The sequence below is a fragment of the Scatophagus argus genome, chromosome 1 (genome assembly GCF_020382885.2).
Source record: "Scatophagus argus isolate fScaArg1 chromosome 1, fScaArg1.pri, whole genome shotgun sequence".
Classification (NCBI taxonomy): Eukaryota; Metazoa; Chordata; class Actinopteri; family Scatophagidae; genus Scatophagus; species Scatophagus argus.
In genome coordinates this window covers 18,530,765-18,543,158 of record NC_058493.1, presented here as the reverse complement: position 1 = coordinate 18,543,158, position 12,394 = coordinate 18,530,765, and the positions used below count along the sequence as shown (strand labels likewise).

The 12,394-nt window shown below is 41.7% G+C and overlaps 1 protein-coding gene across 6 annotated transcripts in view; it reads right to left on the bottom strand.

Annotated features, from left to right (window-relative positions):
- The window catches only part of fam189a1 (family with sequence similarity 189 member A1), a 73,511-nt gene that overhangs the window by 39,402 nt on the left and 21,715 nt on the right, over nucleotides 1–12,394 (bottom strand). For all 6 annotated transcript variants that reach the window (XM_046388908.1, XM_046388887.1, XM_046388922.1 and 3 more), the window contains one exon: nucleotides 2,040–2,096. In XM_046388908.1, coding sequence (XP_046244864.1) covers nucleotides 2,040–2,096 — 57 coding nt within the window. The remainder of the gene's footprint in view (nucleotides 1–2,039; nucleotides 2,097–12,394) is intronic.

Genomic DNA, 12,394 nt, shown 5'->3' with positions numbered 1-12,394 from the left:
ACATCTCTTTCTGTACTCTAACATTACACAAAGGCACAGAAAAGAAGGGTGAAGGGAAATAGAAATGTGATAGAGTGTAGATATGTGCAGCATCGAACAGGGACAGGATTTTAGATTTTAGGACATTTAAACAGTTCTGCCACTCTTAAAGATATTTATCGATCCAACATTTTAACGGTACTTATCGGTCCTTTTTGATATTTTTCATGAGAAAAAATATTCAGAATAGATCTAACTGCTTTATTTTCTCATACATACTGTGTGTGCATTAACGCCCACTAGCTGCCATTGTCATGGGATTTTGGACTCGTCTTGATCTGAGACCTGCACTAGTAGAGGGATGAGTAATGTCCCTGGGAAAAGCAAAAATGCATCATAGACAAATGTCTTAATCAAGAACAGAGTTGGTGAGATAAAATGTGCAAGCCAACCTTTATGATGCAATAATAAATAGGAAATCTATTCTCTTAATTTCACCAGTACAGAAGCAGAACCGGTAATGACTGAGCGTTTATCAGTACTCTTCGTCTCTAAGTCTTTATTAACTCATCCCTTTTATGACAGAGTTTTGGTACCCATCCCAAGCAGGAAAGCAAGGTGATAAAATCAAAGAGAGCAAGACGAGTGCAATGCAGCGAGAGGGAGTGTGACAGGATGTGGTAAAGCAACAGAGATGAGATGAGATTATTTATGGCATTAAGAGGGCGTGAAATAGAATTGGACAGGAGCTCATTTGTGCTGTAAAAGACAGGAAGACTGAAGGACACGTAGACAGAGATCATTAACTCCAGTCTCAATCAAACCAGAATGTATTTGTATGTATTTTTGTAATGCAAAGGGAGGGGGGGGGGGTGATTTGTTATTCAAAGCATTACACATGTTGCTAAGGAGAGTGTGAGCTACAACATGCACTATATGACAGCTGATTAAAGGTTTTCAGGCTCTATTATGTCAAATGACTTCCTGGAACTCTTGGGAAGCAGAGGAAACATTTCACCACTCAGATGTACAGCAACACTGCAAGACCATATTCATCAAAAAGGTTATCTAGGTACTTATCAAAAGAAAAAAAAATATACCTCACTTTCACTCCCACTCGCAAATTTAAGAATGAAAGCTGTTTCTTATGGTTTGAAAGTGCTCTTCAATTTAAAAGATGTCTCTGCAGTGAAGCAACAGGTGAACAGGTGCTTACTGAGGCATGAAAAATATTTCTGGACATTAGCTGAAGCAGTATATATGAGGCAGAGCCTTTTATTGGCAGTGTGTAAGGTGTAAGAAATTAAATCCTTGCATCTGCTTGGCTGTTCTCGTACGAGGATGCATATGATTGGTCATGTGATCACTTCAGTTGCTTTGGCACTGGCCGAAAATCACAGGAATTAAATGTGTCTTACTGTGCACACATTTTTTTTCTCGTAAGTTCGTAATTTGTACTCGTAATTCTTTTAATAACAATGATGATAACAATACAGTCCCTGTGGCACAAGAGTTAAATTTAATAATGATAAAATCTGGTCCTGTGATCTGAGTTCAGAACATACTGCATACATGACAGCACAAAAGTTTAGACTCCGAATCATGCTACGTGTGTTTGAACTGAGCAACACGGTTTGATGATTATTCATCTGAGCAGGCAGAGACAAGAAAAATGAAAACTGCTAAGACTTCCGACTTCGGTCCTGTGGTTTCCAGGTCAGCGGCCGTGAAAACATACAACACTGGAGCTGTGATCTGGGAATTTTAACACAACTTGAACATGCCCAGGAGTTGAAACCGTGTTCACAGCTGCACTTCTTCCAAATACTAAGCTGCAAGTGTGACAAGCAACAAGCTTAGAGACTTTGTCAGCACTCTGTCACATTATGTTCATAAACTGAGATGAAAGTCTGAGGAATATATACAACTAATATACTTAGCAGGCCCTAAGCGTGCGTCTCGATTCATCCCATCAAGACATCAATACTCCCTTGAGTATTATTGCTTTGCTCAGAGTTGTCAGATTATCAGCAGAGTGTGGGTGTTCAGAGGACACTCACCACGAGAGAGAGCGGCCTTTTCCATGACACCACTCCAATCAGTCCAGACAGCAGCACCTGGAAGAGAAAACAGATGCTCTAAGTATTCGAAAACAAAGATAGACAGATGACAAAAAGAAATTCCAGTTTCATATAATCTGCATCTCTTTGTTTCCTGTAGGGATGAACAACAGTCTTCATCGCCAATGTAATAGCTGGAATCAAATAAGTAATAACAAACAGTAACAAATAAGTTTGTTTCGTGCAGAAATATGTGACGAACTCCTAAAAATGTCCACGAACAGTTCATGTTCAGGCGTCAGTGGCCTCTAACAGCTGTTGTAATTATGAATGGAGCAAAGGAGGAAGTGAGACGACGTTACTGTGGAGTGATAAAGTCCTCATGGGGAGCAGTTGGGTGTGGATGGATGGATGTGTTGACAAAAACATCCGACTCACATGGCAGACTGCTGTTCATTTCCAACAGACCATCAGCGTAGGTGTCGTTTCACCACGACCGTCCCACAACCTTAACTGAGTTGTTACTGTGAAGGTAGTCATTTTAACCCACACCATCATGTAGAGACAATGACATTTCCCCAAAACCGAATCAAACTGTGTGACTTTTGAAGGCTTTATAAAGCGCAGACAAACAATGTCGTCCTGCTGATCGGGTCATCAGATCAGCAAACTTTCTGTTTCTGTATTCTCTCTCACGACTCCAGGTTTTTCCATTAGCACTGATTTGCTTTTAGATTTTGTGCTCCATCTACCTGGAACCAGCTACTCTTCAGCTTGATAATTTGCCTGAAATGAAACAATTCAAGCTATCTGAACCCATCTTGCTGTGCTTTCTGTGGTTCGCTCTAATATCGATTACTCCCATCCAATTATTGATCCGTCTGTTTGATTTAGATCAAAGTAATTCTACTGCAAACTGTATGTTCGCGTTTTGCAAGCATGTCCCTAAAAACAGCGGATGAAATGCCTGAATTAGACACATTTAGATTTAAAAGAAAGCACCTATTGGTTTTCTCAGCACGTTTCACTCTGGGTGTGGTGTTGCATTTTACAGTCCCTGCTACTGTAGGTGTGAATTCGTATATCATCGAAACGTGTGTGAACAAAGGGTACACGCAGCCTCCAGCGCTCTGTTCCTCCATGGTCTCTCTCTGCCTTTCACCCTTCTTCACCCTCCATTAAACACCAACATGCTCTCCCCATTTCTCCCATCTTGCCCTCCTGCTTGCTTCTCTTCACCGACTTTCTTCATATCTGCTCTCTCTCTCTCAGCTTTGCCATCCTTCCCTTTTCCAATTTCTCCCCGTATCACACTCCATGTCTGTATTTCTTGCTCCTGCTCCGCGCCCACACAGTCATCATATATTTCTGCACTTACACACTCGTTTTCACGTCTCTCTCTATCCGGCCTTCTCATTTCTATTTTGCTCTCCATCTTGTTCCCCTCTCGAGTCAATCTTTTACTTCTTCACTCACCTTGATACACACAGGACCTGGCGAATGGGATGTCAATATTTCATTTGAGAATGCAGACACACACACACACACACACACACACACACACACACAGAAGCCAGATCACTAGAGGCCTGGATTGAAGGAAGAAGCTGGTGCTTTTTTAAAATGTATTATAATTAGCAACAAACTACGAAAAATGCAACAGTATGAGTTTTAAAACATTATCATTTATTTATTGATCGATTGAGTTTGTGGATGACATTTGGATGTGAATTTTGAATACACAGGATTTGTGCTACTAATATAATAAATTAACTGTTTTGTCTTTCTATCTCAATGAGATTTAATGCTGATAAAATATGATAAAATGCTAAATCAACTATTTAATTATGCGAATTTGGCAGACAAGCATCTAAAATAAATGCCTGTGCTCCTGATTTTAAACCCTGAGAAGCTGACCACAGTCTGCCTCTGCGGCGACTGCGACAGTTTGCAGCTTCTCTAACCAGCCTGCGTACGTCTATTGTCACTTATTATTTCACTATCCTGACAAACCGGATCTATTTTTGTCAAAGCACCCTAAGCCTCTGATGTGTGAAATTCTCTTGTGATTGTGAATGCATATGGAGAGCTGACTCCAAGTGATGCCTGTCATTAGCTGTCTTTTCTTTTTTACACACACAGCACAACTACTTGTTCTTTTTATGTTTTGTCACTTCTGTGAAGCCTGTGAAACAGGTGAGGAATGCAGCAGTTTTCCTTCTTAGCATGTTGCACAGTTATTTAAAAGAAGGAAAGCAACAGCCTGAATATTCTCCATTTTTCAAATGTCTGAAGTGGACGTTGGAGCCCAGATGGAGACATGCAGCTGCAGCCAGTTGACATCCAACTGACCGTGTCTCAATGTGCTGCCTGTACTAATAATGTCTGTGCTGTGTTTGCTCTGCTCATCACGGGTATAACCTGCATTCGGTAGCAGTAGCTCTAGGCTTGTTTTACTGCAGGTAACACTCAACCTCTCTATCCTGGTGTCAGGCACTGCGACAGAGAGTCCAGAGATGTTGTGTCATTATTACAAGACTCTCTCTCTCTGCTCGGTGTTGCTCCTGGCAGCACAGAGCAAAAGCACTGCACAAGGCACAATCAAGGTTGAATTGAGCTCCTATCCTAATGCAGTTCCTGGTTACTTATCCAACTACTCCAGTCTCTTATGAGATTTTCATAATTATGTAACTGGGGGTAGCTCAGCTCACAATATTCCTTCTAGGAATTTAGGCGCTGCATGAGCAGATAGCAGGACAGATTAAAGGAGCGATGCGTCATTTTGGATATGACATGTAAGTAACCTTGTTTCCCTGAGTTTGTTGTCACTGGGTTTGAACCATTTAAGCTGCATTTGGTATTTACAATATTCACTTTCTGATTGGTGCAATGAAGTGGGAAAACTACAAAAATCACAGGGCTGCAATCAGGAAAGCAATGTGCACATGCGATAAGAGTGTTTTCTCCATTCACAACACAGGACTTGCATTTGTATAGTGGGATTATCTTAAAAAAAGAAAAAAGTAAAATGTTTGGGATCAAATATCTTAATGAGGGTCTGTGTCAAGAGATATTTTTCCTCCCCCTGCCATATTTTATCCCACCACATCTCACTCTTCTATTCTACAGTTTAGATCATGATGTGGATGCATGGAGCAGGTGATCCGCTTGATCTTTTTTTTCCCATTCATTACAAGAGGAAAGAAACGGATTCAACATTTAACCACTTCTTTCATGTCACTGTTATAGAAATCAAGGCTGCAATCAAACATACAACACACACGCACGCACACACACACACACACACTGATGGTTGAACGACCACTGCAAAGAGCTGAATGTGGGAAAGCTCATTCATGCCCATGTGTTCATGTATACATGCGCTGAAGGACTGTGTGTGTACCCGTTATGTCTTTGTGTGTGTGTGTGTTGGTTTAAGAGGAGAAGTAATGTGAGTGCAGGAACCATGTGATAGCTTTGCTGGTTGTCACTCACTGGAGACTTTTCTCCTTGGCTGCTCCCAGAACAGGATTAACATGCAATACTTAGCAGCATTAGTCACCGAAACCTGCACAGCACACACCCACTGACATAATGAAAAAACACTGAGGTGTCTTTCAGTGTGTTAGCTTATTTCCTGGATACTAACACAGATACAGACCAATTAAAAAGCTTCTGTAAAAGCAATGAAAAAACTCATAAACAGGAGTACCAGGGCAACAGATTCTGGTAATAAAACTCATTTTAAAGAGCCCTGAACCCAATAGACACTTCCATAAATTGTTTTGAGCCTGGACTACAGAACAGCTTTTATAGAAGTTTATAAGAGCCTTTGGTCAGTTGCTGTGAGATGTGTTGTTCCAGTGCAGTACATGAGGTTGAATAATGCAGAAAACTGTCAATGAAGGACATCTAAATTAAATCTGCTGGTTGAAAATAAGCCAGAACTGAGGTGAAATGCTGTCCACATGAAGTTTTCATTCATTCGCATTCTGGCTGAATTGGAAAATTTAAGTTGCCAAATCATCTAAAGTGGATAAATTTCCCACCCGGAGGTTCAGAGCAGTCAAAGGTTTGAAGAAAAAAAAAAAGGAAAACTGCTGGGAAAATGTGTTCAAGAACAACAACCAGAGTATTAATTTTAGAGTTGGGTAATATTTCAAGCCGTCGAATGTTTGATAGCAGAAGAGAAGGATGCTCAGATCGTGAAGCATCAACACACAGCTGGTGGGAAACAGCATGCAATTTGTTTTTAAAACTGCAATATAATATGAAATTATGAGGGTTTTCTCTATGGGTCTCTGATACACATACACACACAACATATTCACAAGGACACACAGACGCACAATACTGACAAGTGCAAATGGAACAGAGAAAGAAAGAAAAGCAAGGCTTTGGCTTTTCACAGGACTGGATTAGAGGAGCCAGTGTCATCGCCGTGAAAGAATGCATTACTCTGATACACTGACAAATAACACCTCCGCACACACACACACACACACAGAGGTGACATGTCATTTGAGGCCCACCACGAAGCAAACATTTAAAAACACAACAACTCAAATTTCCCTTTTTACAGATCAGCGACTTAATGCAAAAGTGGTGTGAAAGGGCTGAACTCAAACTGCTTTATGGCAGAATGAAGGCACGTGAGCCCTGCTGGATCCCTGGATGCGAGGAAGCGATAAGTCTGTGCAGCTGCCGCAGCAAATTCCAGCCTCGCACACATTCACAACCCACTACACAACTTCAGTACAACAAAGCCTGCAGTTTACCATAGAACACACAGAGGAACGTTTAGATGCTTGTAATGGAAACTAGTGCGAACTGGTGTATTTAATCAGACAAAATAACACACTGTGTGGGTGTTTGGGTACTATTATACTTCAGTCCTGAGAACTAAATGTCCATATTAGGAAAAGAAATCCCCCATAAAGAGAATATTTTTTTTGTCCTCTTCATGTTATGTCTGGCTTATTTATGTCCTTATCTCTGATATGTTTGGAGTTAATTATATAACAAAAATTTGAAACTAGAACTCATGATTAACATTGTTAAACTTGCAGTTGATTTATAGTCAAATGTGTCGGGATGACGATTTGGGTAAAAGGTTTGGGTATCTTGGGGGTTTATCAAAAAGTGACTGTAAAAGGGTTACCACCGTCGATGGAGATTTGGTGTACTGACTGAAAGAATGGAAACTAAAGATGCAAGCAAATAAGTTTACATCCAATCTACTTTTACATCGTGATGGAATCTAATCACATTCGTATCTTATGGAGCTGTGATCTATAAATCTCAGATCTAAAACTGACTGCAAGAGATGAAAATAATGACTTAAAGTATTTTTATCTAATCTCATAGCTCTCTCACTGCCGTAAGGACTTGATAAATGGAAGTAAGAGAAGCAAGCTATATTAGCGCTTAATATTTAATTCCTTTAGTTCTATTTTGGTTAAAGACCACCATGCGCAACATGCATAAAACCACCTGTACCTTTTAAAACAATTGCATACAGAACAGCTGAATAAAACAACTTAATTATTGTATCAAATAGGTTTAACTGTGACAGCACAGTTCGTGTTGTATTTATTTCATTTTCTACTATTACTAGTACTTCTACATACTACATTTCATCCCTACATATTATATTGTAAATGACACGGATACTTTCAGTAAAATGGAATCACAATACCCACAACATTAAAAGCCTCAAAACAATAAAACACTATCAGTAAAACATTAATTGCTGTCTTGCAGTGAATTACATCATGCACATGTTTTTATGTTCATACTTTTGGTCACTTGGTGTATATGCAGATAAAATCCAGAGGAATTATTTCCTTTACTGAGGCTGTGTGAAGTCAAGTCAATTTTATCTATAGTCCAATATTGCAAAGGCCTCAGAATCTGTTCAGCATATAACCTGACACAGTCCATTCACATCAGGAAACTCTCCAGAAGAACTGATCTTTAACAGACAGAAGAACAAAAGAAACCTCAATCAGACAGAAGAGAAGGATCCCCCTTCCAGATGGAGACAGAACAGACCAAAATAGAAAATTATAATATGGAATATTTTAGTTAAAAATTTTTTTAGTTGTCTTGATTTGATTTTGTTTCTTCTGAAAAATTAATGTCCACAATGAGGGCGTCCATAATTAACCAGATAACAGTGGAGGCTCCTGACTGTTTAGCAGGGAGGGAAAAAAAAGAAAACAGAGATGCAAGGATTTTACCTAAATCACAGTATTGACCTTATTCTCATTCATTTATGCATGGCGCCAATCAAAGAATCCATTACTGAGAGCGAGGGTTCAGAAAGCAGGCCGTTTCTCAAACATCATCATCGCCAAGATGGATGGAGCCAGTGTGGTTGCCGTGGTAACCACGAACTGGCCATTTGCCAGGATCCAGAATCATTTCCCATCAGCTGCTGCTCGGAGAGGAGCAGGGACCCTCGATGGTTCAGACAGAATCTCCCCACAACATCATCACACACACACACACACACACACACACACACACACACACACACTTCATACACTGTCAAAACAGATACAGAATAAACAAACCTGTCTCTCTCTCTCTCTCACACACACACACACACACACACACACACAGTGTGAGTCACTCTCAGTCAGTCCTCTTCTGCTGTTCTCTTTCAAGTGAAACGGCCTCTTTAATTTCCTTTCACTTTTGCTTCATGTTGGTCAAGAGAAGAAAGTCTTTCCATAGAGCCAAATGTCTCTCTCCTCTTAGCACAGAGTTATATGTCATGTGTGAAAGTGTGTACACAACTTTGGGTGTGTGCATGTGTGTATTTCAGCCTGCACAAAAAGATGTCCAGGAAACTCACCACCCTGGCCTTTAATGAAATGGAAAGCTGCTGATTAAATGGACACCGATAAGAGAGTGTCTTCTTCTTCTTCTTCTACACGAGTACACAGTATTGCTCAGTCAGCATTTTTTTATTTCCTTTTCAAATTTCTATCCAGAAACGAAGCATCACATTAATGTTTGTTGTGCGCTGAACGACAGCATCACCTTCAAGCTTCAGCCTTTCACAAAGCTCATTTCTGTCATTTGGTCCAGACAGAATCAGCATTTGATAGGTTTCCATGAGACTCTGTACAAACACTCCTGTTCTCTACTGGATGAATCCTAAACACTTTGGTGATCCTTTGACTGTTTCCTCTAGCGCCACCATGAGCTTGCCGGTTGTAGTTTCCACTGAAATGAATGGATCGATGTGTATTTTGGTACAAATGTTCATGTCACCCTCGGGATTGATGACGTCGGCCCCAAACCCTCTCTCATCATGTCATCATCACACCAGAACTTCACTTTGCCCAATAATGTGAACCACCTCTCGCCTTTCTCCTGTCCCCCCCAAATCGTCTGTTACCATACACACAACTTCATGTGATGCCATCTTTGTAATTGTGAAGCCTGTGACTGACTTCTCTCTTTATGTGTCTGTTGGGTTCTACTTCATGAAGCACCCTGGGCGATTTATGTTATTGCTCTTCATGCTGAATGCTTGAAACTGATAATAACAGAAATTTGTATTTTTAGTATGGATGGCATTTAAGGTGTCTACATTTTGCTTTTATGCGAAGAAAGAGCTGTTCACAGGAGGAAAAAACACAAAGCTTTAAAAGTGGATGAGAGAAAAATCACCTTGTGTTTCACCTTGAGGAACAATTTTTCTGTCTGTGTGTGAGAGAGAGTGAGTGAGTGTGCTTCCCAAATGAAAGACAAATGAAGGTGAGCTGTCGCACCATGGGAACTGAACTCCTAATGCTTATGTGACAAGTTTGGCTTCAAGTAACCTTCAGGTACCCTTTGTGGGCCATGAAATAAGCGACACAAGATGTGTGTCTGTAAGTGTGTGTAGCATGCTGCATATACAGGGAGCATGTGGAACCACACTGTAGGGATCATGAGGTGTTTGATAACCGAAGCTCATGCTGACAAAGCTAACAGACGTGTGCATTTGGCCTCCTCGTGTTCCCGCTGTTTCGACCACAGCAGCAGTGGTCCTCCTCCAGATCCCCCCTTTTCTTCCCGAACATCCGTTTCCTACAGTACTCCTCTTCCCTCCGCACAGGCCACCTGCTCCTCCTTCCTAACCCCTCCCCCACCCTGTGTGTATATCACCACTTTGCTTTGGAGCTGAGCAGCACCTCGCCGTCGTTACCATGGAAACAGTGGAACAACAGCAGGTTGGCTGCCGCTGCTGCCAGGGGGTGTGGCATCTCAGCCACCCTTTGCTCCTCTCCTCTCACTCATGGAGGTCTCCAGTACCTGAATCCATGAATCAAGGCACGAAGGTCCATCAGAATCAGCATACCAGAGCGGACGGCTATAGGCCCACTGTACGCTTCAGCCATTTGCAGTCTGGCAGTAGGTTAACACAGCGTGAACTGGCGTACGATAACACTCCTATTCAACATTTACAAGCCTGCGTTAAATAAAAATACGAGCATTAAATGCAAATGTAGGATTTTTGTTTGGCCAGTAAACTGTCAGTTGAAACATACATGCTTGCTTTCAACTCAGGGTGAAGACATACAGCCCTGACCTCACAGGTCAGACCTAATTCAGAAGCACGCCGTTCACCATCAGTGACAAAGGGACTCAAGTGCATGATGGTCAACACAACAGGCAATAAGGAGAGATCCACAGCATCGCTTTCTTCATCAACACCTTGCAATTCCCTTGCAATGACCAAAAAACCCCCCATCTTTTATTCTTTTTTTTTTCCTATATGTGAGTACAGCGATTGCATGTCAGATTGTGTGACCCACGCAGCAGCACATCCCCGACATCCTGACGGAGGACTGAAGCTGCAGCTACACTGCCGACGTTGCTGCTTATTGCTCCGTGTTCTGCGAAGACAAGGTGTGAATAAAAGGAGGGATAAAGCCTCTGACGTGCTCACTGTAGGGAAAAAATCTGAACTTCTCAAGCAAGCGAGTCCATCCGAGGATGCAGGTGCCCTGATCTGACTCTCTATATAGATATACTTCTTAATCTTCCAGGTACACACAAAGTACACAGGGGTGCATGTGAACAACACAACGTGTGTTGCAGCTTGTCTGTGCATATTCACTATTAAAAAGCAAGCCTACCAGGAGCCTAAGATGAACACGATGCCTTGATTTCTGATGCAAGATTCCTGCGCTCCCATGCTTGGTCAGCCACAGTGTTCGTTCAGCAAAACCAGAGAAGGTGAAAAACCCCTCACCGGTTTCTGCATCACAAGCTTTGTGAAAACACAGCGGGTCTGATTGGTTGTGAATGAGCTGAGAGAGAGAAGCAGATAAAAGAGGAGACTCAGTGACTCTCTGGCTGCTCTTCCTGATTTTAGATCACCACCAGACTCTCTGTAGCTTACACAGATGCATGAGCACGCACGCACACGCACGCACACACACACGGACTGCCACTTCTCATTTCACAAGAGCTCCTTTGATGCTAAAACAAATGAACATGAAGTATGGGGGAAAAAAAATAGAAGGAAAGAACATCAACGCTTTCCTTTCAATTATCCAGATATGTTTGCACTGTAGGACCCTCGTAGTGGCATCACTGGAAGGGAATTCAACGCATGACAGAATCTGCGGTACCATCGGTTGTTAAATCCTCACAGTAGAGAAAACCACCCAGAAGACATACAACAAATTTACATAGAAAGGGCGCAGAGGCTTTTCAGCTTTACTGCAAAGCCCTCTGAATGATGGACAGACGACAATATCTCTGCTTTCCGTCCTGATGGTACGATGCATTGCTCAGCTGCAGCTTTGACTCAAGTCTCATGTTTCATCAATCTGGTAGTCACTAAAAATATCACATGAAACCTTACGTGTTTTCTACACACAAATACCAGGCAGATGGACACAGGAAAATGGGTTTCTTTCGTTAGTTTTTTTTAGGTTGTCTTTGTTGCTTTTCTTTTCTTTTCTTTTTTTTAAGGGCCAAGCTGGTTTTCAGATTTGGTAAGCGTAATCTCAAAACTTGACAGTGAAGTTGTTCACAATTTGAGTTTCTGTTGAGAGGCGGTTTTGCCCAGCCTGAGGGCATCTATCTGTCAGATCTGAAAATTCAGAGCCACGTCGATGAGTTGTGGCCTGGTGACGAGGCTGCTGCAGGACAAACCTGACGCACTCGGGGGATGTGAGGGCCTGGTCATCGCTGCGTGCACTTCATTTAGTTTTTCCTGAAGTTCTTCAAGTTGTTACAACTGGAGGAAATGATCCAACACGCTGGGGGTCACACAGGCGGTAACAACCACCATTCACACACTGTAGCATGTGTGTGTATGTAAGCTGGAGTGTAAGTTAAAG